Genomic DNA, 27,949 nt, shown 5'->3' with positions numbered 1-27,949 from the left:
AGAGACATGAAGAAGAGGGGACACATGTTGATGTAGAAGAGACATGAAGAAGAGGGGACACATGTTGATGTAGAAGAGACATGAAGAAGAGGGGACACATGTTGATGTAGAAGAGACATGAAGAAGAAGGGACACATGTTGATGAAGAAGAGACATGAAGAAGATGGGACACATGTTGATGTAGAAGAGACATGAAGAAGAGGGGACACATGTTGATGTAGAAGAGACACGAAGAAGAGGGGACACATGTTGATGAAGAAGAGACACGAAGAAGAGACACGAAGAAGAGGGGACACATGTTGATGTAGAAGAGACATGAAGAAGAGGGGACACATGTTGATGTAGAAGAGACATGAAGAAGAGGGGACACATGTTGATGTAGAAGAGACATGAAGAAGAGAGGACACATGTTGATGTAGAAGAGACATGAAGAAGAGAGGACACATGTTGATGTAGAAGAGACATTGAAGAAGGAGGGGACACATGTTGATGTAGAAGAGACATGAAGAAGAGAGGACACATGTTGATGTAGAAGAGACATGAAGAAGAGGGGACACATGTTGATGTAGAAGAGACATGAAGAAGAGGGGACACATGTTGTAAAGAAAATGCAATAAAAGGGATAGAAGAGATTAGCTGAAGCACAGAGCGTATGTGGCGGGGTTAAAACCTTTACTCCTGCCCCCCCGAGGGAGCCCCCCCGGTGGGGTGTCCAAGGCTGTGTCCCACAACATCTGGTAAAAGACCTGGTGAGTGGATTAAAAACATCTGGCTAAAAGGACCGAGGTTGACTTTGCGAAAAACCGACATGCAGGTAAAATTAGTGTGAAAAAATAAATGATAAATAAATACATAAAAATCTGGTCAAAAATGGTACATTCTCCGTTAGCCTACGAGCTCCCCGTTTGAGCGAAGGACTATTCCTTCTAAATGTAGCATGACATTGGATATGCGCTGAAGTTTTCCTGGATTGGAATTGTTCCGATCATTCCCCTATGAGGAGTTTGCAGAAATGTCCTTAAAATGCATGAAAAATGGCCGACTTTCTGGTGGGCGGGGCTAATAGAAGGCAATTTGAAATATGTGTGCAATCATAATAGCAATATGTATACAGCGTTTCGTGAATATTGGAAAAAGTGTACGCGAGTAGTTTGGAGTCATTTGGAGTAATTTGTGACATGTAAATCGTAATAAATGGTGTATTCGCTGTTAGCTTACGACCTCCACGATTGAGCTATAAAAAAAAATCTTCTCAATTTAGCATCATATTGGATAGGGGCTGAACTTGTGCTGGATTTGAATTTTTCCGATCATTCCCCTAGGAGCAGTTTGCAAGAATGTGCTTAAAATGCATGAAAAACGCACATTTTTCTAAATGGCCGACTTCCTGGGGGGCGGGGCTAATGGAAGGGAATTTGAAATATGTGTGCAATCATAATAGAAATATGTATACAGCGTTTCGTGAATATTGGAAAAAGTATACGCGAGTAGTTTGGAGTCATTTGGAGTAATTTGTGACATGTATATCGTCAAAAATGGAAAGTTCTCCGTTCGCTTACGAAGTCCTCGTTTGAGCGATCGACTATTCCTTTGCAATTTAGCATCACATTGGAAATGGGCTGAACTTTTCCTGGATTGGAATTTTTCCGATCATTCCCCTAGGAGGAGTTCGCAAGAACGTGCGTAAAATGGCTGAAAACCGCACATTTTTCAAAATGGCCGACTTTCTGGGGGGCGGGGCTAATGGAAAGCAATTTGAAATATGTGTGCAATCATAATAGCAATATGTATACAGCGTTCCGTGAATATCGGATTAACTATATTCGAGTAGTTTGGAGTAATTTGCGACATGTAAATCATCAAAAATGGTGTATTCGCTGTTAGCTTACGACCTCCACGATTGAGCTATCAAAAATGTTCTTCTCAATTAAGTATCATATTGGATAGGGGCTGAACGTGTCCTGGATTGGAATTTTTCCGATCATTCCCCTAGGAGGAGTTTGCACTAATGTGCTTAAAATGCATAAAAAACGCACATTTTTCAAAATGGCCGACTTTTTGGGGGGCGGGACTAATGGAATGTATATACAAATATGTCCGCAATTCCATGAGGAATGTCTGTGCCAAAATTCGTGAAGTTCTGAGAAACTATATGCGACTACCACACAATAGGGGGCGCTAGTGAGCAGTTTTTTTTTTAAATGTACGTTTTTTTTTTTTACATTCTCGAAAAGGTCGTGGGCTCTGACGTGTGTCCCAAGTTTTGCGTCCGAAGCTCATTTTATGCTATCGCAATTTTAAAAAAAATGTATAGGCGACGCCCACATTCTGAATTTGTTGCAACACTTTAAATCTGAGTTCGTAGTCACCCCGAGAGTATGTGTAAAAAACATAAATAATAATTCATCCATCCGCTCTTGAGTTAAAAATTGGTGGTGTTTTTGGCGCCCCCTATAGTCCTAAATTAAATGTATTTGGTGTGCCTATTTCCCAAAACAGATTTAACCTTTCCACCAAAAGCTGTGGTGAATGGATACATTGTTGAAGAGTTATGAGCATTTATTTCTAAGCCCCGCCTTTTTGCGAGTACGTTTTAATTCATGGCGGAAATATTTATCGTTTGAACATGCTCATCTCCTAGGGCAATGTGTCTGACCTTCCACCGATGCTGTATACGAAATTTGGTGTTGAAAAACTGAAAATTGAAATTTAAGTGAATATTTAACTGTTTTGAACATTATGCTAATTTAAATACAAAATAATGTAGGCGGAGCTTAGGGTTCCAAGAAGATTATTTGTAGAGCAGGTCCACCCGGATATATGTGCAAAATGTCAGGTCATTTGGAGTTACGGTGCGACTTTGTACATTTATTCCGAAATGGGTTTTTCATTGGTGGCGCTAGCGAGCACGTTGGAATATTTAACCCATTGACTCCAGAATATTGTATTTTTCACCAGTCCTGGCGTCCGTGCAAAATTATACAACTTTGTCAGCGTCCTGAAAACCTCAAAAACAGGAAACGCCAGCAGAAAAATAATAATTCCACCAATAACAATAGGTTCCTCGCACTTCGTGCTAGGACGCCGTTGGGTCACCTTGTAGGTAAGGAGGAAGACTTTGTAGGATATGCGGGACTTGACCGGCAGCCAGTGTAGGTGGATGAGGGTGGGAGTGATGTGCTGCCACGGCTTTGTATATGTGAGTACCCTAGCAGCACCGTTTTGGACATACTGGAGCCTGTCCAGGGTTTTGTTGGGAACCCCAAACAGGACACCATTGCAGTAGTCCAAGCGGGTGGTGACAAACGCATGCACTAGGGTTTCGGCAACCGACTCCGAGAGTGACTGTCGGAGTCTGGCAATGTTCCTCAGGTGGTAAAAGGCCGATTTGGTCACAGATTTGACGTGGGAATGGAAGGAAAGGGTGGAGTCGAGGATGACACCCAGGTTGCGGGCTTCAGGAGATGGGGAGATGGAGCAGCCGTCGACCTCGAGGACGAAGTCACCAACCTTCTGGAGCAGAGCCTTGGGTGCCACAACCATGAGCTCTGTTGTATTGCTGTTCAGCTTAAGATAGTTGGAAGACATCCATGTTTTGATGTCATGCAGGCAGTTGATGAGAGACTGAGGGGGGAGCTGGGAGGATGGAGTGGTGCTGAGATACAGTTGGGTATCATCAGCGTAGCAGTGGAAATTGAGTCCATGATGTCGGATGATCTGGCCGAGGGGGAGCATGTAAATGGTGAACAGGAGGGGGCCAAGCACAGAGCCCTGGGGTACACCGTGGTGGACTGGGGCCGGGGGTGAGTTTGAGCCATTGATGGAGACAAACTGTTTCCTGTTGTGGAGGTAGGATGTCAACCAGGACAGCGCTGTGCCAGTTAGCACGGTCAGTGGACTTTTCTTTTTTTTTTAAACAACTGAATGCCTATTACCTTTACACGTCACCGGGTGGCGCACCAGCTACGGTGGGCTGCAAAGGACAAACTTAATCATATGAGAATTATCTACAATGGTCACTGGTCCAGCTTGTTGTTTGTATCTACCGTCTCTGCGTAGATTAGAATAACAGTAGCAACAAGAACCTGTGGGCTCACGGGCGCCCCCTTCACTGAGTACTGTCTGCCTCACCTTGTGTCTTGTTACTGTGCTTTTATGTCACATCAGCAAGACTAAATATGTCATAAATAGCTAGACCAGGGGTTCCCAACCTTTTTTCCCAAGAGCCCCCCCAAATGACTCCTGTTGGAAGTTGCGCCCCCCCCCCCACACACACACACAAGGGGGGGGGGGGGACCGCAGCAGCGGTAATTAAAGTTTAAAAGTCTCAAAAATGCTACAACTACTGTCACAAACTGGATGAATGTGAAGTATTTTGTTAAAGGAGGATGGAAGCGTAATTAAGGAGCACTATTGGAGTGACTTTGATGGTTATTGGACTCAGGATTCATTCATTTGGATTCCCGCTGTATGAAGAAATTAAAGGACGGCGGAAGTGGAAACAATTCACAAAGGGATTAAACTGTTTAAAACACATGCTCAAAGTAAGCCGGATTTTGCCGATGTGTTTATGTGGATTCAAAAGTCGTAAATATTCTAAATGGAGGAGACCGATCTGATCGGAGCAACTGTGACAAATAATCTGAAGCCGGCATGGACAATGACTATGTTTTTAAAAATGCGCTTATCCAGAAAAGCCTGGTTTGGACACTTTACGGCAGAAGAAACATTTCTATCAAAGAAAGAATTATACATTTCTGTCTTTTTATGCCTTTAATACTAACTTGAATTTGTATTCAAATTAATTAATCAACTATTTTGTATATGTTATTGTAATATAGAGACAAGGCTTTTAGTGACAATCATGTATTGCGTTACAATTATATGTACAAAAATAAATTATAAAAAAAATAAAATTATAAATATGATATTTGGCCTCAAATCATCTGAGGCCTGGCGCCCCCCCTGCGATCTTTGGGGGGGGCCCCCCCAAGGGGGCGCGCCCCCCAGGTTGGGAATCACTGAGCTAGACTATGGAGAGTCAGGACGCATAGTGAAGTCTCTGTTTGCATTATCTGCAATCCGAGGTGAGGCTCAGCATCTCTCACCGTTTAGGAACAGAAAATACGCCATTTCAGCGATTTTTACTATAAAAATGATCGAAATGATTGGAATCTTACAGAAAATACATTTATAGCACAGACCAGTGGCCCCACCTGACTGCACGTCAGTGATCATGGGTATTGTTTGTGATGTCAGGCTGTGTGCAGTTTGTGTGAGCAGCCACCAGAGGGCAGCATGGTGCAGGTTTGAACCAGCAGCTGACAGGAGGCTGATGGGATGTTACAAATATATATTTTAAAGTTTTTCATCTCATTGAAGTTAATGTCTCATTTTGAAGAAGAAGACATACTTAATTAATCCCTCAGGAGGATATACATGCACAAACACAACCACATGCATAGCAGAGAGTCTGCCAGTCATCCGGCACCAAGGGAGCAGTTTCGAGGTTAGGCGCCTTGCTCAAGGGCACCTCGGCAGTGGCCCAGGAGGTGAACTGGCACCTCTCCAGCTTCCAGCTTACTCCAATTTTGTTTCCGGTCCAATTGGAACATGAACCGGCGACCCTTGGGTTCCAAGAGCAAGTCCCTACAGACTGAGCCACTGCGCCTCTTTGTAAACGTTTTGTTTCAATTTGTAGTCATATTAAGTCTCTTTGCATTTGTTAGTGTCTCTTTGCAGTCTTTTTGTTCCAATTGTTGTTGTTTTGAGTCTCTTTGTAGTCATAAAGAATAATGTTTATGGATTATAGCAGAACACAAAGGCAGCCACTGACTGTTGGTCATTATAATCTTCTCCTTGAGTAGGATAGTGTTTTGCAGGCTCAAAACATCTTTAGGAATGTGTGCTCATTTAGAGTAAGTGTGATGGAGCCTCTCTACAGTATACAGTCTATGGAGGGAGCTGAAACACTGGAGTGTTTCTTATCAAAATGATTTATCAGTTTCCCTTGCACAAAAAGGGAAAAACAACAGGAACAATAAGACCTTGGTATCTGCATCAGTCTAATTGTTACTTCAGACTTCTGTATTTGTGAGCTAACAAACTGTTGTCCAATCTTTCCTTCAGAGCGATGGCCTCTGCAGGCAGGGGGACGATGGAGGTGGTGGCGCTCGGACGGCCTTTCAGTCTTGGGATGTTGTACGACTGCCGCAACGACTCACTCGTCCCTGGTGAGGAAAAAACATCACCTTTTTAAAAACAGAACAACAACATTTTCTTTTTGGAAGAAACACTTCGATAAAACTTTATGAATCAGTTATTCCAGACGTCTGGTTGATAGCATGGATTTGACTTTTGTGATGTTGCCGAGTTGGAGGAAGCAGGTTTGGACCAGTCTATGGTTTGGACTAGCTTGTTTATGTGAGGTTCAGATTCTGGTCAAAGATCACAGCCAGGTTTCCTGAGCAGGGTTTGACGTTGGGGGCCGCGGTTCTGATGCAGGATTTAGAGACAAAGTTACCAGGAACACTAAGAAAGGCCTCGGTTTGTATGAATTTAGATCAAGAAGGTTAAGTGACATCCATAAAGCAGGGGTAGACATTAAGGGTCCCGGAAGGCCAGTGGAATTGTATTATTACTGGCCCCACCATCGTAACCACTGGCCCAAGAGCATTCGTCCAAAAAAAATCGACTAATAATGAAGACATTTGTTGCAATAGTAATTTATGCACTAACTACATTACTACTTGAACTACAACATTCAAATCATCAGTTCTTCCTCATTTTCCTCAATTGTTCATATTTGGTTTATTAAATAATTATATTGTGGTCATTGTTAAAAAATAATTCTGCTATTATCATTATTGTGAGTATTATTATTTGTATAATGTGCTTTCTGCCTTCCTGTCATTAGGAGTTAGACATGTAATGGCTATGTAATAGATTAGATCCTTCATTATCGTAAACTGCTGGGACATTTCCCTAAAGCCAATACCTTTATATGTTCTACTCTTCACTTACTTGTCAGCATAGGTCGGCATTGATGTACAGAGCCGACAAAACACCTTGTTAATATCACAACAAGTCCTCCAACTCATACGACCAAATGGGCCGATTGTTCAGGCCCTTATTACGACCAAATGTGTTTTTTGTTCAAGCCCTTAATACGTCCTATAATTACGTTTTAAAGTGTTCGCCCTCTAGTGCTCCCGTTGAATGCTAACGTTACAGATGGTCGTTTATTCACAAATAACCCTCTCTGTAAAATCCTAAATTGTAGGATAGTTTGGCCATTAAAACGCTTTTTGATTAGATTTCTAGCGAGAAGTGTATATTGTACTTTTAGAATCCACGTCCAGTCGATATGTAGGATCTATAGTTTGATAGATATTACGAAGATGATTTGAGGCATGCGGCAGCCTCCATGTAAAGTTACGGGTTGAAAACAGTATTTCCGGTCTCGACGTTTTCATAATAAAACCAATGATCAAATGATTTAACAGAGATATCTGCAGCACTCATCCACTAAAACACATCAGTTTATCCTTGTTAATTATACGACATTTATTGGTTTAAATTGTGTACAATGCTTTTGTGTTTTTCCCATAGGTTTTTCTCTTTCGATTCTGAGAGACACCTTTCTTTTTTCAGAGGTTTTGATAGGCTAAAATATCGATTGTTTAGCCGCAATGCATGTCGGGATATGGTGTTCATGCGAAATGAAATCGAATTTTTATTTTTTTAAATACTTTATTCCGAGTGTTCTTGCTTCTCTCTTTGAAGGTCATCACATAACGGCATTGTAATACACAGGTTCGGCTGCATTACATATTACATATCTGCCGTAGATATTTATTTATAGAGCCCTGCTGAGAAGACTTCTGGACAAACAGGAAGAAGAGCCGCCGAAACTGAATACGTGACGTGGGTCATAAATATATCAGCAATTAAACAACATCTTACATTTATTTTCACACAACACGTCTCCTTGCAGTATCAACACTAATTCTGCTGACTTTTATATTTGATCCAATTGGTAGATAGGCTGTATTTACACCATAACGGTGCACAGCTGATAGAAAAGGGACACCTAGTGGTTAAAAAACGTTATTGAATTTTCTTTTTGAAATGATGTTATATTTTGTTGAGATTATGTTTTATTTGATGAAAAAAATATTAAGAGTACATACTTTCATAGGGGGAAAGTAGAAGGCATGCTAGAAATATAGAATAGATCATATCAAGAAGACACTGTAGTGATCTCTACAATAAAACCGTTTAGTGCAGGACGTCCAAAGATATTAACAGGAGGATGCAAAACAGACAAACTAATAAGGCTTTATTTAAACATTAAAGATTACTTTAAGTTAAGGTCTTTTTTTGAATAAGAAAAAAACATGTTGGGGTTATCCACAGATAAATATGAAGTCTGACAAAGTATTTAACGTCCAATATATTGCATAGTTTATTTTGTCACTTGACAATCACCTTCCCTGAATCTGACTCAGGTGTAACTAAAGTCTGCTTTAAGGGTTGTTTATATTTCACATCATTAATCAGAATCTGCAAAGTAACTCAAATAAATGTAGTGGAGTAAAAATACCAGGTTAACCTCTGAAGTGTAGTGGAGTAGAACAAAGTAGTATGCTGCTGTAACAAAAACATTTCCCAACTTGGGATCAATAAAGTATATCTTATCTTAATAATAAGAATAGCTTGGATTTATATAGCGCCTTTCAAGGGACCCAAGGTCGCTTTACAAGTAATAGGGCAAAAACAAACATAACAAAACAAAAGTCAGACAGACAAAACAACAGATCGAGTTAGGGGCCGAAAGCCTTGGCAAACAGATGGGACTTGAGGGCCTTTTGAAGGCGTCAAGTGTGGGGATGTTGCGAATCTCCGCAGGGAGAGCGTTCCAGAGGGTGGGGGCTGCCACACTGAAGGCTCTGTCCCCGAATGTTCGCAGTTTGGTGCGGGGGGTGGTAAGCAGGCCAGAGTCTGAGGACCGCAGGTTCCGGGGTGGGGCATGTGGGTGAAGGATGTCCGATAGGTACTGGGGGGCAAAGGCATGGAGGGACTTGTAGGTAAGGAGGAGGACTTTGTAGGATATGCAGGACTTGACCGGCAGCCAGTGGAGGTGGATGAGGGTGGGAGTGATGTGCTGCCACGGCTTTGTATATGTGAGTACCCTAGCAGCACAGTTTTGGACATACTGGAGCCTGTCCAGGGTTTTGTTGGGAACCCCAAACAGGACACCATTGCAGTAGTCCAAGCGGGTGGTGACAAACGCATGCACTAGGGTTTCGGCAACCGACTCCGAGAGTGACGGTCGGAGTCTGGCAATGTTCCTCAGGTGGTAAAAGGCCGATTTGGTCACAGATTTGACGTGGGAATGGAAGGAAAGGGTGGAGTCGAGGATGACACCCAGGTTGCGGGCTTCAGGAGATGGGGAGATGGAGCAGCCGTCGACCTCGAGGACGAAGTCACCAACCTTCTGGAGCAGGGCCTTGGGTGCCACAACCATGAGCTCTGTTGTATTGCTGTTCAGCTTAAGATAGTTGGAAGACATCCATGTTTTGATGTCATGCAGGCAGTTGAAGAGAGACTGAGGGGGGAGCTGGGAGGATGGAGTGGTGCTGAGATACAGTTGGGTATCATCAGCGTAGCAGTGGAAATTGAGTCCATGATGTCGGATGATCTGGCCAAGGGGGAGCATGTAAATGGTGAACAGGAGGGGGCCAAGCACAGAGCCCTGGGGTACACCGTGGTGGACTGGGGCCGGGGGTGAGTTTGAGCCACTGATGGAGACAAACTGTTTCCTGTTCTGGAGGTAGGATGTCAACCAGGACAGCGCTGTGCCAGTGACACCTAGGAGGTCTGAGAGGCGGGTGAGGAGGATGTTGTGAGAGATGGTGTCAAAGGCTGCAGATCGATGGCTACTGCCATATTTGCAAAATGTGCCTCTGAACCTTGACAAGTGCATGTTTCAGGCTTATCAATGAACAACATTCACAGCTTTTGATTCAACTTTTGTTTATTTATTTATGTTTATTATGCCTCCTGTAGCACCTTGGGATTGCTGTTAGCAATGAAAGGTGCTTTATAAATCGAATTTTTTATTATTATGTGTTTCGTATCCCCTAAACCTCCAGGGTGTACACAGTTTAATACTGGCAACTTCTATTTATGGGAAATACGAAAACGTCTTATAAAACTACAATGCCCAGTAGAGACGTGCCATAGAGAACATGTTGCGAAACACACAATAGCCAGCATGTGTAGTTCTGGGGGGACGGGGGGGGGGGGGCTGGATCATGGATGTATGGGCTGGACCCGGGGGCTGGACCCGTCCAATTCCAGTTTTGGAAAGTCTGCCGTGGTTCCATTCCATTTCAAAGAGCTGTTGACGCTCAGCGTAACCTAGTCGCACTGCCACTCCAACATCCAATCACAGGGCTTGATGACTAATCACAGGGTTTGTAAAGCAAGGCGGATGTTGTAGTCCCAAACGATAGCTGGGTATTGTGGGTAGTGTAGTGTCTTCGGAAACTTTGTAGTGTCTAAACTCCTAAAAAAAACTATTTGTTTCTCTGAATCGAAGGTTAAAAACACAAAAGCATTGCACACAATTTAAACCAATCAATATTGTGTAATTAACAAGGATAAACTGATGTTTTTTAGTGGATGAGTAATGCAGATATCACTGTGTAATCATTTGACAGTGACGGGAGTATATCCGGTTTTATTATGAAAACTTCAAGACCGGAAAAACAGTTTTCACCCACGCTAACTTTAAATGGAAGCTGCATACACGTTATCCTGGCGAGACCTCAGATCATCTTCGTAATATCTATCAAACTATAGATCCTACACATCGACAGGATGTGGATTCTAAGAGTACAATATACACTTCTCGCCAGAAATCGAATCAAAAAGCATTTTAATGGCCAAACTATTCTACAATTTAGGATTTTCCAGAGAGGTTTATTTGTGAATAAACGTCCCTCCGGAGCGTTTGCAATGAACGGGCCGGGAGTATGTTGTTTCTTACACGACCACTAGATACCTCTAGTGGTCGTGTAAGAAACAACATGCACTTTAAAACGTATCTCTGGGTCGTAATAAGGGCTTGAACAATCGGCCTATATGGTCGTTTTTTGTAGGAAGACAGGCTGTTTATATCATCATATCGAAGCCAACTCCATCCATCAAGACAGTGTGGCTGAAACGTTCTCTCCCTCTTCTTCTCATACTCCCTGTCACTCTCCTTTAACTCCTCCGGTGTCTTCCTTTTATTTGAAGATTGGTTTTTTTGCCCGGCGCTTGGCAGGTTACCGCTGGTATTAAAAACATTTTGGCGAATGGTTAAGTGACGAGAAAGTCTGTAGTGAAGGAGCAAGCTCCCACGTGAGCATGCTGGCGCTGCGCTGTACTCCGCAGCAAACAGCTGTTTGCTTTTCATCCAACAACAACAACCGCCTCACGAAACGCTATGTTGTAGCGTTAATAAACAAAACAATTTAACAACATTTCTTGTCAAAATACCGATACCACAGGACCATTTTTTAAAGCAATATTTTTAGTGGCCCGACCAGGCAAGGGGAAACGTTATGCTGGCTCGGGGTGTCTAAATAGTGCTTCCGGGCAAGCGGGCCATTTATAATGTTGAGCCCTCCATACAGGCAGTCATGGAGAGTACTAATATTACCCAACACATTTGAGTAAATCTGCGTGTCGTCAGCATAACAGTGGTGAGATTCAGGGAACTATACAGGAAGCACAGACAACTGAGGGAATCCTCATCTTTCGTTCAGTATAGTATATGGTGCAGGGAGCAGTTGGGGTTTCACGGCTCCATAGGTTGATGAGAAGTGGCCATCTTAATTTTAACAACCTATAGAAGAACATATCCAGGTGTTTCCTGCTGACAGGAATGCATTCTACTTTTTTGTTTTGTTATGTCTTTCCCCAAAAGTTAGTGTGTATTAACATTTAATCTGGTTCTAGCTTGATGTTTGCTTACTTCTTCTTTTGCAGGAATGACTTTGTGGGACCGTGAGGACCTTAAAAAGAATATTGGAGTGTAAGACCACAGAGCTATAATAATTTTGATATAGTTGCATCTGAATCAATTGAGGACAAATCTTCAGCACTAAATGTTGAAGCATCTCTGAAGGCGAGTTTCTTGGGTGGACTGGTAGAGGTTGGTGGATCAGCCAAATACCTGAACGATACTAAGACTTCCAAAAATCAATCTAGAGTAACACTGAAGTACCAAGCTACCACAAAGTTCCAAGAACTGTCCATGAATCATCTTGGGAGAGACAATGTGGATCATCCATATGTATTTGATCAAGGAATAGCAACACATGTAGTCACAGGTATCCTTTATGGCGCACAAGCCTTCTTTGTCTTTGACCGTGAGGTGTCTGTCAACGAGAACCATCGAGACATTCAGGGCAACTTGAAGGTGATTATCAAGAACATTCCCTCCCTGTCAATAGAGGGTGAAGGCTCGCTGAAAATGGAAGACAAGGACAAAGCAAATGATGAGAAACTGTCCTGCAGATTCTATGGAGACTTTTTCGTTCAGAAACCTCCTACAACCTTTCAGGAGGCAGTAGAGGTGTACCAAAGTCTGCCAAAGCTGCTGGGAGCCAACGGGGAAAACGCAGTACCAGTGAAGGTCTGGCTGTTGCCTCTGACATGTTTAGATTCTACTGCCGCTAAACTTGTCCGTCAGATAAGTATAGGATTAGTTGAAGAATGTCAGAGTGTCCTGGAGGACTTCAGTGACCTGGAGATGAGGTGCAATGATGCACTGAGAACCAAAACTGCACAGCAGTTCCCAGAGATTGGAGAAAAACTCAAAACCTTCAAACAGAAGTGCTCTCAGTTCAAACTGGAATTCCAACGAAACCTGGCAAATAAACTTCCATCAATCCGAGGAGGAGGAGAAGAAGAAGCTGTGCTCGCAGAGGAACTGAGGAAGACATGTTCTTCTCCTTTCAACAGCAAGGACCTGAACGAGTGGATGGACTGTAAGGAGAGAGAAATCTACACCGTGATGTCTCTGACCGACATGATGACAACCACCAAGATCATCTCATCTCAAATAGACCTGTACAAAGAAAGCTTCAAAGCAGAGCAGGCTGTGTGTTTTGTCTTCACCTCGCTGGGAAGAGATGAACCGTACCTCTCAACTTTATCAAACTACCTTCAGCAAACACCCAAACCAGACGATGCCCAAGATCCACACCCTCCAGATCAATGGTACAACTCAAGAAGAACATTTAAAGCAATGCGGCATAAAGCAAAGCTCTTCAGTGATTTTGCAGAGGCCAACAAGGAGAACAAGAACATCACATTTCTGACGGTGGGTTTAACAAACGAGACACAGAAAGGTGCCAGCATCTACCTTTACACAGACGGCTTTTCTGTCAACGAGAACTTTGAGCCGCCTTCAAAGCCTGCAGCAGTAACAGGAAGTGATATAAACCACAACAGTGTGACGCTGGAGATTTCTCCACCCAGATTTGGAGCAGAGGACATCACCTCCTAATCTGTTGAGTACTGTGTCAGAGGAGAGGACGGCTGGAAACAAGAGACAGCATCCAGAGCTGAAGAAGTCACAGTGAGCGGCCTGAGTCCTAACACAGAGTACAGGTTCAGATGCAGGGCAGAGACACCAGTAGGTGCCGGGCCAGCCAATGAAGTCAGTGGATCCATTCAAACCTTACCCTGCAGCCCTCCTGGAGAACTCCACGTTGAATCTACCTCAGGTGAGATATCAGTCAGCTGGGAGAAACCTGCTGAGCTCGGACAAGATGTCCACGTTTTGAGCTACATCGTGGAGTACGCCAAACCAGACCAACAGGGGAAAGAGGAAGATCTCCACTGGGAGCAAATGATGGCGGGAGCTGAGAAGGCGATCATTTCAGGACTTCAGCCAGAGACAGAATACGCTGTCAGGGTCAGGTGTGATTGTGGTGCAGCTGGAAGAAGCAAAGAAAGCATCGCTGTTAATGTCCGCACAACTAAACGTGCACATCTCACAGAATCCCTCATAAGTAAAAGCAAGAGGATCAACTCTGAATCTCCCTCAGTTTACAAACTGCCTCTGACAGAAGAAGACATGGACGTTGATGGATGCCGGAGGTACACCTTTGGCAATGAATGTACGATGCAAAATCGTACAATAATGATTGTTGGAGCAACTGGATCTGGAAAGTCCACTCTGATCAATGGACTCATCAACTACATCGTTGGTGTAGAGTGGGAGGACGATTTCAGATTCAAGTTAGTTGACGAGGATCAGTCGAGATCTCAAGCTGAGAGCCAGACCTCTGAAGTCACTGTGTACAACATCAACCACCAAGAGGGCTTTAAAATCCCCTTTCTCTCTGACCGTTGTGGATACATCAGGCTTTGGAGATACAAGAGAAATACAAAGAGACAAGGAGATCACAGAACAGATTCTTAATCTCTTCTCTACTGAGCGTGGCGTCAGTGAAATTGACGCTGTGTGTCTTGTAGTTCCAGCTTCTTCAGCTCAGCTCACAGCAACACAGAAGTATGTGTTTGATTCTGTGCTCTCAATCTTTGGCAAAGATGTGGAAGAAAACATCCAGATTCTGGTGACATTCGCAGACGTCCAACGCCCACCAGTTCTGGAGGCGATCAAAGCTTCAGGCGTCCCATGTCCTGAAACAGAAGACGGGCTGCCAGTTCACTTCACATTCAATAATTCTGCCTTGTTTGCACAGAACCAATCATCTGCTGCTGCTGACTCCAGTGGAGAGGAGGAAGAGGGAGGCTTTGAAAAGATGTTCTGGAAAATGGGGGCCAATAGCATGAAGACGTTCTTTGTTGCTTTAGATAAGATAACAACCAAAAGCTTGACCATGACAAAGGAAGTCCTCAGAGAAAGAAAGCAGCTCGCGATCTCATATGAATTTGTGCAAAATAATTGTCAAAATGGTCTGTTGGACGGTTTATTTGTTCACTCGAGACCTTTTGGTGAAATAAGGGAGTATCAAATGGAGATATAAACATATAGCACTGATTCAAAATCCTCCAGACTACTTTGGTATGATTATTGAAGGAGAGAAAGCTGAGGCCAAGGAAGGCTGGGAGGAACGAGTCCAGTGCCTGAGCAATGCTTCCACATTAAGAGAAGGAATGATATACTATTGAGGGCAACATCAAGACCAGCTCCAACTGAGACCAAGACAAGAGCTGAACATGATTTCAAAGAAGAGACGTGTAAATACAAAATTAAACAAGACAGGATGTGAGTGATAGTGATCAAGAGTCCTTGATGGCCGACACAACCAAGTGACCATGATGTTCATGGGACATCTCTTTTTATTTTCTGTTCTTTCAAAGTTATCGTTTAACTGTTTTTTTAATCGTGAAAGATTACATTTTTCAAAGCAAGATGGTTGGTCTTGAAGAAATGCTGAAGGAGAGCCGAGAGAAGCTCCTCCAGAGTCCATAGGGATCACAAATCCTTTGGATCAAAACCAAACCAAGACCAAACAGATGCCAGCAAGACCAAGAGGAGATCTATCAACGAACTGGAAGACGTCTGTGTTTTCATATCTGAGAGGATCTCACCAGCCCTGGGACCCATCTACTTCCTGTTTGGCATGTGTGTTGCTATGGACCAGGGGGAGCTGCTGCTCCGTGTGAGGCGGTTTGGATCAGAGGTTCTGTAGGAATATGAGAGAACCCGGTCCACCCAGCGCTGAGGTGGAATGCAGTTCAAAGTGAAATGTTGGACTCTTTCCTTCACGACTCTACTCTTTACTCTTCTGCATCGGGTACCTTTACATTTATCACTATAGCTTCATTTAGATTATACTTTACATACTTTGACCTATGTGACGTTTTGAATGCAGGGCTTCTACTTGTAACAGTATCTAAACAATGTGGTATCATAACGTTAACCAATGTAAAGAATCTGAATACTTCTTCCGTCACTGATACAACACATGAAGTCCAAATAGACCCGCACTTAGAGCTCTAGTGTTAATCAATGAGTTATAAAGCTTTATTGTTCTCCTGCTCAAACATCTTCCTGCAGGAGCAATCTGCATGTTCTGTTGGACAGGAAGTCAAATGTACCATGTGATGAAATGTGAAAGTGTGATTGTTTTGAGCAGAAATCATTAACGTCCTGACACCATTACCACCAATGTAAAAGATTAAACCTGCAAGTTTATTAAAAGTTTATTTTCTATTATGATCATTTACAAATATCAGATTATTGCTAAATGTTTTTTCTGCTCTTCATGTTATTTTCTTTGAGATTTGTAACTCTACGTGACTTTTGTTAATGATGGATTGTATTGCTGAGTGTCCTGAAATGATACGTGGCTCCTGCTGGATGATAGAGACGTTTCTAAACGTTAAACAATAACTCAGACTAATGGAACGTTTATTTTAATCAGAACAACCGATATGAGAATAAGGAGATTAAAGAAGATCAACAGCTGAAGGGAAAAAGAATAACTTTTAAATCTTGTATTTTTCACATAAAGTTTGAATTTATTTCCATTGTAATCGGTTTACTCTGTTGTTGTTTTAACGGGTTATCAGCTTCCTGCTTAGTTTAACATTTGTATGTACTATTACTTTAATATTCTTTGTGTTTTAAAAACATTATACCTGATACTGATGTGTATTGATTAACATATAGGCATGTCCAGCCATTTAGTGGGTGGTTTGAACTACCTCTCTGAAAGGTCCCAATGTGTTCAGTTTGATGGGCTGTCTTCTGAGTGGTTAAACATCACTAATGGTGTACCTCAAGGTTCTGTTTTAGGTCCGCTATTATTCTCCATATATATTAATAGCTTGGGTGAAAATGTCGAAGGAGCAACCTTACATTTTTATGCGGACGATACCGTGATGTACTGTGCAGGTCCCTCGATTAACGAGGCTGTTGTTAAATTACAGGCTGTTTTTAACATTATTCAGACTCAGCTCTCTGAGCTAAAGCTTCTTTTAAATGTGGATAAAACCAAAGGTAATGCTCTTTTCTAAAGCTAAAGCTAAAAATACACCAGAGACTGCTTTGGATATTGTAACTATGCAAGGAATACAACTTGAAGTGGTTACCTGTTACAAATACCTAGGTATCTGGCTTGATGACTGTCTCACTTTTAAACTTCATGTCAATAACCTGCTTAAAAAGCTGAGGGTTAGACTAGGTTTCTTTTTCAGGAACAAGTCCTGTTTCTCGCTTGAGGCCAGGAAAAGGCTCTGTGACCTTTTGACCTGTGCTGGACTCTGGTGATCTGATGTATATGAATGCACCTGCTGCCCATTGCCTGAACAAGTTAGATGCTGCGTATCACAGCGCTCTGAGATTTGTTACTAATTGTAAAGCACTTACTCATCACTGTACCCTGTATGCCAAGGCGGTTATGCCATCACTTACTGTACGGAGGCTCAGTCACTGGTACATGTTCATTTACAAAGCCATGTTGGATAAACTACCATCTTATATCTGCTCCCTGATCTCTCTGCGAATTGAAAGTACTTATTGCCTGAGATCGCATGCTGTGGTTTTATTAAATGTGCCAAGTGCTAGGACTGTCTTAGGGAAGAAAGCTTTTAGATGTGCAGCTCCACTAACATGCAACAGTCTGCAAAAAGAATGGACAATGACCAAGCTAGTACCACTACATGTTTTTAAAGCTCGGTTGGATGCTACAAAATCAGATGCTGTTGGTGTACATGTGGTTAGATATGTAAATTGTAATCCCTGTAATGATGCTGTATGATGTCCTTTTGTTGTTCTGTTGTTTATGTTTTTATGTCTTCTTGTGGAACCTACTGCTGCAGGTCTCCCTTGAAAAAGAGATCATTGATCTCAATGGGATTTCACCTGGATGAATAAAGGTTTTGAATTTAATTGAATAACTTTTAAATCTTGTATTTTTCACATAAAGTTTGAATTTATTTCCATTGTAATCGGTTTACTCTGTTGTTGTTTTAACGGGTTATCAGCTTCCTGCTTAGTTTAACATTTTTATTTACTATTACTTTAATATTCTTTGTGTTTTAAAAACATTATACCTGATACTGATGTGTATTGATTAACATTTACAGACACATGGAGAAAAACCTTAATAAACAATTATTAAATGTTGTTACGCCTGCTTCTTGAGGTGTCAGTGAGTGTCAGTGTGTGTCAGTGAGTGTCAGTGTGTATCAGTGTGTGTCAGTGTGTATCAGTATGTGGCAGTGTGTATCAGTGCATGCAAAAATAAAAAATGTTATCGAAACGTATCAAATAGTTTCTTGTTAACACAGGTTTTAGGCAAAAAAAAATGTTGGAAATGATTCGTTAGGAAAACCCCTTGAGATGCAGAATACTACAATATAACCACCAAAATGTGATGTTTGGAATTTATCTCAATATATGATTTGTATATCTTTTATGAATATCTTTAAACATTAAAGATATTTTCTATTTTATTTTATTATTTTAAAAATAAATATTTTTGTTTAGGAAAACTCTACTATATAAATGCAATTAGTCACTGCATTCAGGTGACGATGGGACAAACCCTGAGTTGTTGGCCAGATTTAAACACACACACACACACATACACACACATAGACACAAACACACAAACAAACACACTATATGCATTGTCTCTGAACCACAATGGTACGACAGTGTGTCTGGACCCAAACTATTTCACTGTGTGTGTGTGTGTGTGTGCGTGTGTGTGTGTGTGTGTGTGTGTGCGTGTGCGTGTGCGTGTGCGTGTGTGTGTGTGTGTGTGCGTGTGTGTGTGTGTGTGTGTGTGTGTGTGGTTATGGGATTTCTGCACATGTCATGTCCGTTTTTATCCCGATCTGGACAACATGCTCATAATTAATCTTGGCATAAATCTGGACTTTGGCAGCCTGATGCATGTTGCAACACACACACACACACACACACACACACACACACACACACACACACACACACACACACACACACACACACACACACACCAGTGTAATTACACCAATGTGAGGCTTTAACACACACCGCATGGGGCTCAGACCCTCGTCATGAGCGTTAAAGCGTTCAGTCGGACTCTCACAGCAACACATCAAAATACATTAATATAATATCAACGCTTGTTAGCACTACAATGAAATACAAACATACTAATACAAAAACATGGTTAAATACAATTAAATAATTAAAATAGAGTACAACGGACATACTTTGTCTCAAGTGATTACATTTAGATACATTATAATAAATATAAAGCTTTGAGTCTCTGTTTTTTTTTTGTCGTTTTACTTGAACATTTTGTCATCTTTTCAGGCTTTATGTCTTTGTGATTGTTGAGCATCTAATCTAATCTAATCTCATCTAATCTAATCTCATCTCATCTCATCTAATCTAATCTTAGTGCTTTTATGTTTCTTTGTAGTCATACAGCATCCATGTGATTGTTGAGCATCTTTTTTTAGTGCGTTTGCATCTCTTTGTTGTCATTCTGCATGAGCAATTAGCTGTTCTGCATTTGGTGCTTTGTATTAATTTCAAGTGAATTCTCAGTCTTTTTTCTGGTATTTTCGCATCTCCTTATAGATGGATAGAAAGGGAGCGATGAAACCCTCTTTCATGGTCACACATGCAGAGCACACACAGTGACATTTGGCCTCTGCATTTAACCCATCCTAGCACCAGGAGTCTAGAACCAGGAGTCTAGCACCAGGAGTCTAGTACCAGGAGTCTAGCACCAGGAGTCTAGCACCAGGAGTCTAGTACCAGGAGTCTAGCACCAGGAGTCTAGTACCAGGAGTCTAGCACCATGAGTCTAGCACCAGGAGTCTAGTACCAGGAGTCTAGCACCAGGAGTCTAGTACCAGGAGTCTAGGACCAGCAGTCTAGAACCAGGAGTCTAGCAACAGGAGTCTAGAACCAGGAGTCTAGAACCGGGAGTCTAGCAACAGGAGTCTAGAACCAGGAGTCTAGCACCAGGAGTCTAGTGCCAGGAGTCTATCACCAGGAGTCTAGTACCAGGAGTCTAGTACCAGGACTCTATAACTAGGAGTCTAGCACCAGGAGTCTAGTAGTAGGAGTCTAGCACCAGGAGTCTAGTACCAGGAGTCTAGTACCAGGAGTCTGGCACCAGGAGTCTAGTACCAGGAGTCTAGCACCAGGAGTCTAGTACCAGGAATCTAGTACCAGGAGTCTAGCACCAGAGTCTAGTACCAGGAGTCTAGCACCAGGAGTCTAGAACCAGGAGTCTAGTACCAGGAATCTAGTACCAGGAGTCTAGCACCAGAAGTCTAGTACCAGGAGTCTAGCACCAGGAGTCTAGGACCAGGAGTCTAGTACCAGGAGTCTAGAACCAGGACTCTATAACTAGGAGTCTAGCACCAGGAGTCTAGTAGTAGGAGTCTAGCACCAGGAGTCTAGTACCAGGAGTCTAGTACCAGGAGTCTGGCACCAGGAGTCTAGTACCAGGAGTCTAGCACCAGGAGTCTAGAACCAGGAGTCTAGTACCAGGAATCTAGTACCAGGAATCTAGCACCAGGAGTCTAGGACCAGGAGTCTAGCACCAGGAGTCTAGTAGTAGGAGTCTAGCACCAGGAGTCTAGTAGTAGGAGTCTAGCACTAGGAGTCTAGTAGTAGGAGTCTAGTACCAGGAGTGTAGCACCAGGAGTCTAGTAGTAGGAGTCTAGCACCAGGAGTCTAGTAGTAGGAGTCTAGTATTATTATTATTATTACATGTCACTTGTTAGACGCTTTTATCCAAAGCGACTTACATACTCAATACTGTGGGCAATCCCCACAGGAGCAATTTGGGGTGAAGTGTCTTGCCCAGGGACACAACGACATGCTGACTGCAGTGTGGTTTGAACCTGTGACCTCCTGATCCGAATACCAACTCACAACCCACTGCACCACACGCCTCCCCCACGCCTAGTACCAGGAGTCTAGCACCAGGAGTCTAGTAGTAGGAGTCTAATACCAGGAGGCTAGAACCAGGAGTCTAGCACCAGGAGTCTAGTAGTAGGAGTCTAGCACCAGGAGTCTAGGACCAGGAGTCTAGCACCAGGAGTCTAGTACCAGGAGTCTAGCACCAGGAGTCTAGTAGTAGGAGTCTAGCACCAGGAGTCTAGTAGTAGGAGTCTAGTACCAGGAGTCTAGTACCAGGACTCAATAACCAGGAGTCTAGCACCAGAACTCTATAACTAGGAGTCTAGCACCAGGAGTCTAGATCCAGGACTCTATAACTAGGAGTCTAGTACCAGGAGTCTAGTGGAAGGGGGATGTGCCTTGCTCAAGGGCACCACGGCAGGGCAGGAGGTGAACTGGGACCTCTCCAAGTAGCAGTCCACACTCCATATTTAGGTCTGTTCAGGGACTTGAACCGGCGACCCTCCGGCTCCCAGTCCAAGCCCCTACTGACTGATCCCCTGCCGGTAGATATTTCATCTTTATGACTGATTAACATCTATTTACAGTCCTTCAGCATCTGTGTGGATGCTTTTGAGTCTATGGTGATTTATCTGTGTAGTAGCTTGGGGTGTTTCTGCCTGTCCTTGTTGTCTTTTTGATGCTCTTTGTCGTCATTTTGTGAGTTTCTTTGGGGCTTTATTTATTTCCAGTCGTTTCTTAGACGTTTTCTGGTGTTTTTGCATATTTTAATTAAAATGTTTGCTACTCGGGACACATCTATTTTAAGCCGATTTTGTGTCGATGTGGTAATGTATGCATGTTTTAGTAGTTTTGATTCTCTTTGCAGTGTTTTTGCGTCTCCTTGTTATTCTGCACCTATTCCTTCTCGTTTCGTGTTTTTCCCGTGTGCTCACAGTCGGCCCGGTGTTGGAGGTAACCGGCTCCGAATAAAGCTCCTCCTCCTCTTCCCTTTGGACCGATGAAGAGCTAAAGTAAAACCATGTTGATCCGCTGTGATGAGCCTCTGTCAGCAGGTGGCTGATGGCGTGAGAGCCTCTTCCTCTTCTCCTCTTCATCACGACGAGCCTCAGACTCAAGGCGAGGTCATCCATTAAACATGGCCGTCTAAAAATAAAGGCCGCCTCCTTTAATCTGGGCCAGAGCTGCGAAGGGTTCATCAGCACATGAGAGAGGAGAAACAAAGAGGAGGAGGAGGAGGAGGTTTCATCTTCATCCTCAGGACCTCTGATCTTCTCCTCATGCATCATGCAGCAGGAAACACTCTTAATGCAACAGGACATTTAATCAACTGACAGTGTTGGGAAGTAAATGACAGAATGTATTCAAATGCAAACAGTTATTTTGTATAATTTACTGATCAGGAATAATGTTGTATTTCATGAATTATGTTTATTTTAAATATGTAATTAAATCACAATTAAAAAACCAGGGTTTAGTCTGCACCGGGTAACAGGGCCCTCAAACCTAAATGAAGACTTTCCCCGTAAAATGTTAACTTGATGCCAGAAAACATTATTTGTGTTCGTCAAAAAACGCAGTATTTTATTAGAAATAAAAAGTTAATCAATAAAATTCTTGTTTACAAATAAAAGTAAGAAAATATATTTTGTGTACAAGGCATATTTTTATTTCTACTGTTGATGTGTGTTTGTTTACTGTTGAATTATTATTATTTTAAACTCATTTTTAGTGCCTTGTTTTATATTGCAAATCCCAGAGGTGTAAAGTAACTACGTACATTTACTCAAGTACATACTTAAGTACAATTGTGTGGTACTGAGTATTTTGGTTCTACTGTGTACTTCTACCCCACTACACTCTGGTACTTCTACTTTTACTCAAGTACAAGATCTGAGTACTTCTACTTTTACTCAAGTACTAGATCTGAGTACTTCTACTTTTACTCAAGTACAAGATCTGAGTACTTCTACTTTTACTCAAGTACAAGATCTGTGTACTTCTACGTTTACTCAAGTACAAGATCTGAGTACTTCTACTTTTACTCAAGTACAAGATCTGAATACTTCTACTTTTACTCAAGTACAAGATCTGAGTACTTCTACTTTTACTCAAGTACAAGATCTGAGTACTTCTACTTTTACTCTAGAACAAGATCTGAGTACTTCTAGTTTTACTCAAGTACAAGATCTGAGTACTTCTACTTTTACTCAAGTACAAGATCTGAATACTTCTACTTCTACTCAAGTACAAGATCTACTTCTACTTTTACTCAAGTACAAGATCTGAGTACTTCTACTTTTACTCTAAAACAAGATCTGAGTACTTCTACTTTTACTCAAGTACAAGATCTGAGTACTTCTACTTTTACTCAAGTACAAGATCTGAATACTTCTACTTTTACTCAAGTACAAGATCTGAGTACTTCTACTTTTACTCTAGAACAAGATCTGAGTACTTCTACTTTTACTCAAGTACAAGATCTGAGTACTTCTACTTTTACTCAAGTACAAGATCTGAATACTTCTACTTTTACTCAAGTACAAGATCTACTTCTACTTTTACTGAAGTACAAGATCTGAATACTTCTACGTTTACTCAAGTACAAGATCTGAGAGGCCTACTTCTACTTTTACTCAAGTAAAATATCTGAGTACTTCTACTTTTACTAAAGTACAAGATCTGAGTACTTCTACTTTGATTTAAGTACAATATCTGAGTAGCCTACTTCTACTTTTACTGCCAGTTCTGAGTACTTCTCCCTCCACCCCCCTCTTGCCGCTCCTCGCTGCCCGGAGATGAGGCGCAGAATCCGGCTGCAGGTTGGAGAGAGAGAGAGAGGCGGTGGAGGTTTTTAGAAAATCACATGGTTCGCATTTGCAGCTCCGTGAGACGCCATTTTGGAGGAAAGTTTGTAATTTGTGAACCTGGGGAGGTGGAGGAGAAGGAGGAGGAAGAAAAGAGGAGGAAGTGCAAGTAAAGAGAGGAGGAGGAGGGGTTTACACTGGGAGAAGTTTGACACGAATGCAGGCTGTTACTGGGATACACACATCGGAAGTGTGCGTACCAGTGCGGGATAAACCAGTCTGGGTTTGGCACGGATAGGTGTGCCTCCACAGGCTGAAGTTTGATATGAATATTTCTGGGATTATCATTAAAACCCTCCAGCAGCTCCTTCATGGATCTTAAACTGTGTCTGCATGGCTCACGGTGCTGACACGTTCTAGCGGCCAGCCTGCGCGGTGCACGCCGGGGCAAGGAGCCTCTCAGGCGGGGAAGTACAACACGAAGAGTCGGTGACCTACCGGAGCTTTTTTGTTGTTGATTTTCTTACATTGGATATTACTTTTTTTTTTAACCGGATCTGTTTCTGATCCTCCCCCTCCTCCCCTGGAGACTTCTGTTTTTATCGGTGTGTCAGTTTCCCTGACAGTGAGTTTGTTTGGTGGGAACTTGCTGTCGTCGTGCCGGATTTCTGGAGACCTGGAAGAGAATAACCAGCACACACACCGCCCTGTGTGTGAGGAGTGTATGTGCTTCACACTGAAGTAGAACCGAGCCGAGCCATGCCAGTGAGGAAGAAAGGTAAGCCTTTTAGCTCTGCGGCTAACCACTGCCTGTAGGGAGAAACTCAAACTGCACCCTGGTTTTAACACAAAAACACCCACAAAAACAGCCAGTAACACGGGTATATCACTCTTTCATTAACCCAGACAGCACGGCTTATATCGGCCTCACCGAGCCGTGCTGTGCCGGGCTAGTTAAAGTGAGTTAAAGTAAGGAGCTAGCCACCGGTTAGCCTCTGTAGCTAACCAAGTTGTATATGGGGCACCTTGTCTGGAGAGCAGCCCAACTAAAAATAAACTCTTATAATGATAAAATATTTACAGCAGTCCTCCACAGCCAGGAGGTTAGAGGGAGAAACATGGAGGAAATACTATACTTATCATATTATACACAGTGCAAATTCACTTTTATCCTTGAATAATAATCCCAAATGGTGTCAACAGTGAGTTCAAAGCAACCTAACCTATGGTAATAACTTGAAATATATATATATATATATATTTTAAAGGTTTTTATTTGGTAAATATCTGTACTCTGCAGGTTTTTCTACAAATAATCCTAATAAAGACAATTAAAGAATGTTTTAATAGAACATTTAGTCGTTACACTTCCCTTTACTCCACTGTATCATCCTTGAAACAACATTTAATCTGATTTATAGTAATACGATATGCACTGCAGTCCTCCGCAGCAAATAGGTTACCTGTAAAATCATGACAAATGTTCTTATATCATTATTATATCTATACACTTTCACTTTTATCCTTGAATAATAATCCCGAACGTTGTCAACAGTGAGTTAAAGGAACCTAATCTATGTTAAAAGCTTTAAAGAAGGACATTTTATTTGCAATAATATAATATTTTGAGGGTTTTATCTGTTAAATATCTGTACTCTGCAGGTTTTTCTGCAAGTAATCGTAATAAAGAGAATTAAAGAATGTTTTAATAGATAATGTAATCATTATACTTCCCTTAGTCCACTTTATGCTCCATCAAACAACATATCATCTGATTTATAATAAAATATTTACAGCAGTCCTGCACAGCAAGTAGGTTAACTGTAGAAACATGAAACCATAGACAAATATTCTCATATAATTATGATTTGTATACAATTTAGCTTGAAAAAAATCCCAAATGGTGTCAACAGTGAGTTAAAAGCAACCTAGAGCCAGGACCCTAGCACCAGGACCCTAGCACCAGGACCCTAGCACCAGGACCCTAGCACCAGGACCCTAGCACCAGGACCCTAGTAGTAGGAGTCTAGCACTAGGAGTCTAGCACCAGGACCCTAGCATCAGGACTCTAGTAGTAGGAGTCTAGTACCAGGACCCTAGTACCAGGACCCTAGTACCAGGACCCTAGTACCAGGACCCTAGTACCAGGAGTCTAGCACCAGGAGTCTAGCACCAGTGGGCAGCTATTGTACAGTGTCCGGGGTGAAGGACGCAGGAGGTGAACTGGGACCTCTCCAAATAGCAGTCCATACTCCATATTTAGGTCTGGTCCGGGACTTGAACCGGCGACCCTACGGCTCCCAGTCCAAGGCCCTACTGACTGATCACTGCAGCCCTTTCAGCTGTGATATAGTGTTTGAAGGGGTCCTTTCTTATTACTGGCTGCATGTGAAGACCATTTTAATAATCAGTTTATGTTATTATACTTGTGTTTAATCACTTTCACTGAGAAATTCACTTTTTATTTTTGGACTCAACAAATGACACTATTTACTTTATTTACTTGAAATTATAGAGGTTTTTATGTGTTAAATATCTTCTTAATTCTACTTCCCTTTACTCCACTTCACCCCGAATCAAACGAAATGTAATCTGATTTCCTTTGGTTTCTATTTGAGTCAGGATTTGATTTATTCATCTGCAGATTTTGAAGTTTTGATCCTCCATAAACCCGTCATCCGCTCAACTAAACTCTCCACACAGCCCTTTAACTCTTCTTCTTCTTCTTCTGATTGCAGCAGAAATGTTCATTCAGATCAGTCTTTCATAATAAATAATATCATACCTTTGCATTCTGCGTACTCATATACTTGTGCTGTTCAGGAGGGCTTTAACTTAGAAAGGAGTATTTAAAAACCATAGTATTTGTACTCTTACTTAAAGGAGTCCACTTCCACCCACTGCTGGTTTTCCTTCTGCAGTGTAGTTGTGTATGGAACAACACAAACACAAATAGTGCAAGCTCAGGCGTTCAGCTGTCTAATAACAATAATAATAATAATCCATTGGAATTGTATAGCGCTTTTCCTAATGCTCAAAGACGCTTTACACACGATCAGAAACAGAATCAGTACAAAGAAAACATTACAAAAACCATATGGCCGTATTGCAGGGAAATAGAAAGTGACCTGGTGTCTGTTGCTCTGCAGATTCAGAGCTGCCCTGGGATCAGTTTTCTTTCCTCTCTCCCCTCCACAGATGCACAGCGGGCGCTGCTGCTGCTGGAGGATTATCGAGCGAAGCTGCACAACGCCGAGGACCGGCAGCTCCGAGGCTCCATCCAGAGAGTCATCGACATCTTCCAGAGCAACCTGTTCCAGGCGCTCATCGGTCAGTGGATTCACGACACACACTTTAATGTCGTATCGGTTCAGCTCTGTGAACCTGGAGGTGATGAGACCCCAAAGTGTGATGGCAGACATGCAGAGCAGGGTCTCCAGCTCAGAGAAACTACGGATGCTAACCTGCATGGGACATTTACACAATTAGCATAATATGTTTTAATTAGCATTAGTTAGCATGCAGACAATTTAAGGGCAGTTTTTGGAGGTTATTGAGGATGCTGACTTAATTTCTGACATTTTTAGGATTGAAAATAGCAGTTTTGAGTGAAATCTACACAAAATGAATCAAAATCAGCGCACAGAGTACAGATATAACCACTTTCTGGTTAAAACTGCCATTTATTAGCTGGACCATGTCAGAAATCAACATCCTCAATAACCCCCAAAAACCACAGTCGACAGAAACTGCAGCAGCTAAAGGAAGAACATCGGGATTCTGATGTCAGGAGAGGTTACGGGTTGAGATCTGGTTTAGTTTCCAAATGACTGGAAACAAGAAGTTGACTCTAAAGCTGACTGGAAGCTGACTTAAGAGCTGTTATTTTTTTTAGCTTTTATTATAGATTTTTGAGTGAAAACTGGCAGAAGGTTGACCTAACGTTAGGGCTGCTGGATTATGGCCAAAATCATGATCACGATTATTTTGGTCAATAATTGATATCACGATTATTAAAAATGATTATTCATTGACTTTGAAAACATCCATTTATTAAACTTTAAAACAAATAATAATTTGAACAGTATCTTTTTAACTGTTGATTACCCTGAACGTACAATTCAACTGAAAAATAAATTAAATAAATGTAACATTTAAATAAATACCAATAAACAAGATCAACAAATATTTTGGAGCGCACTTCCACAAGCTACTAAACATATAA

The 27,949-nt window shown here is 42.0% G+C and overlaps 1 protein-coding gene across 1 annotated transcript; it reads left to right on the top strand.

Moving 5' to 3' along the window:
• Nucleotides 1–556: 556 nt before the first annotated feature.
• On the top strand, nucleotides 557–13,599 carry LOC117554934 (stonustoxin subunit alpha-like). The gene is given in 4 exon segments (XM_034229534.1): nucleotides 557–749; nucleotides 6,130–6,233; nucleotides 12,043–12,081; nucleotides 12,084–13,599. Coding segments are annotated over 3 exon segments (1,623 nt in total). The 5' UTR covers nucleotides 557–749; nucleotides 6,130–6,133; the 3' UTR covers nucleotides 13,568–13,599.
• Nucleotides 13,600–27,949: the final 14,350 nt, after the last annotated feature.

Source organism: Gymnodraco acuticeps, unplaced genomic scaffold (genome assembly GCF_902827175.1).
Source record: "Gymnodraco acuticeps unplaced genomic scaffold, fGymAcu1.1, whole genome shotgun sequence".
NCBI classification, from domain to species: domain Eukaryota; kingdom Metazoa; phylum Chordata; class Actinopteri; order Perciformes; family Bathydraconidae; genus Gymnodraco; species Gymnodraco acuticeps.
This window is presented reverse-complemented; position numbering and strand designations above follow the sequence as displayed.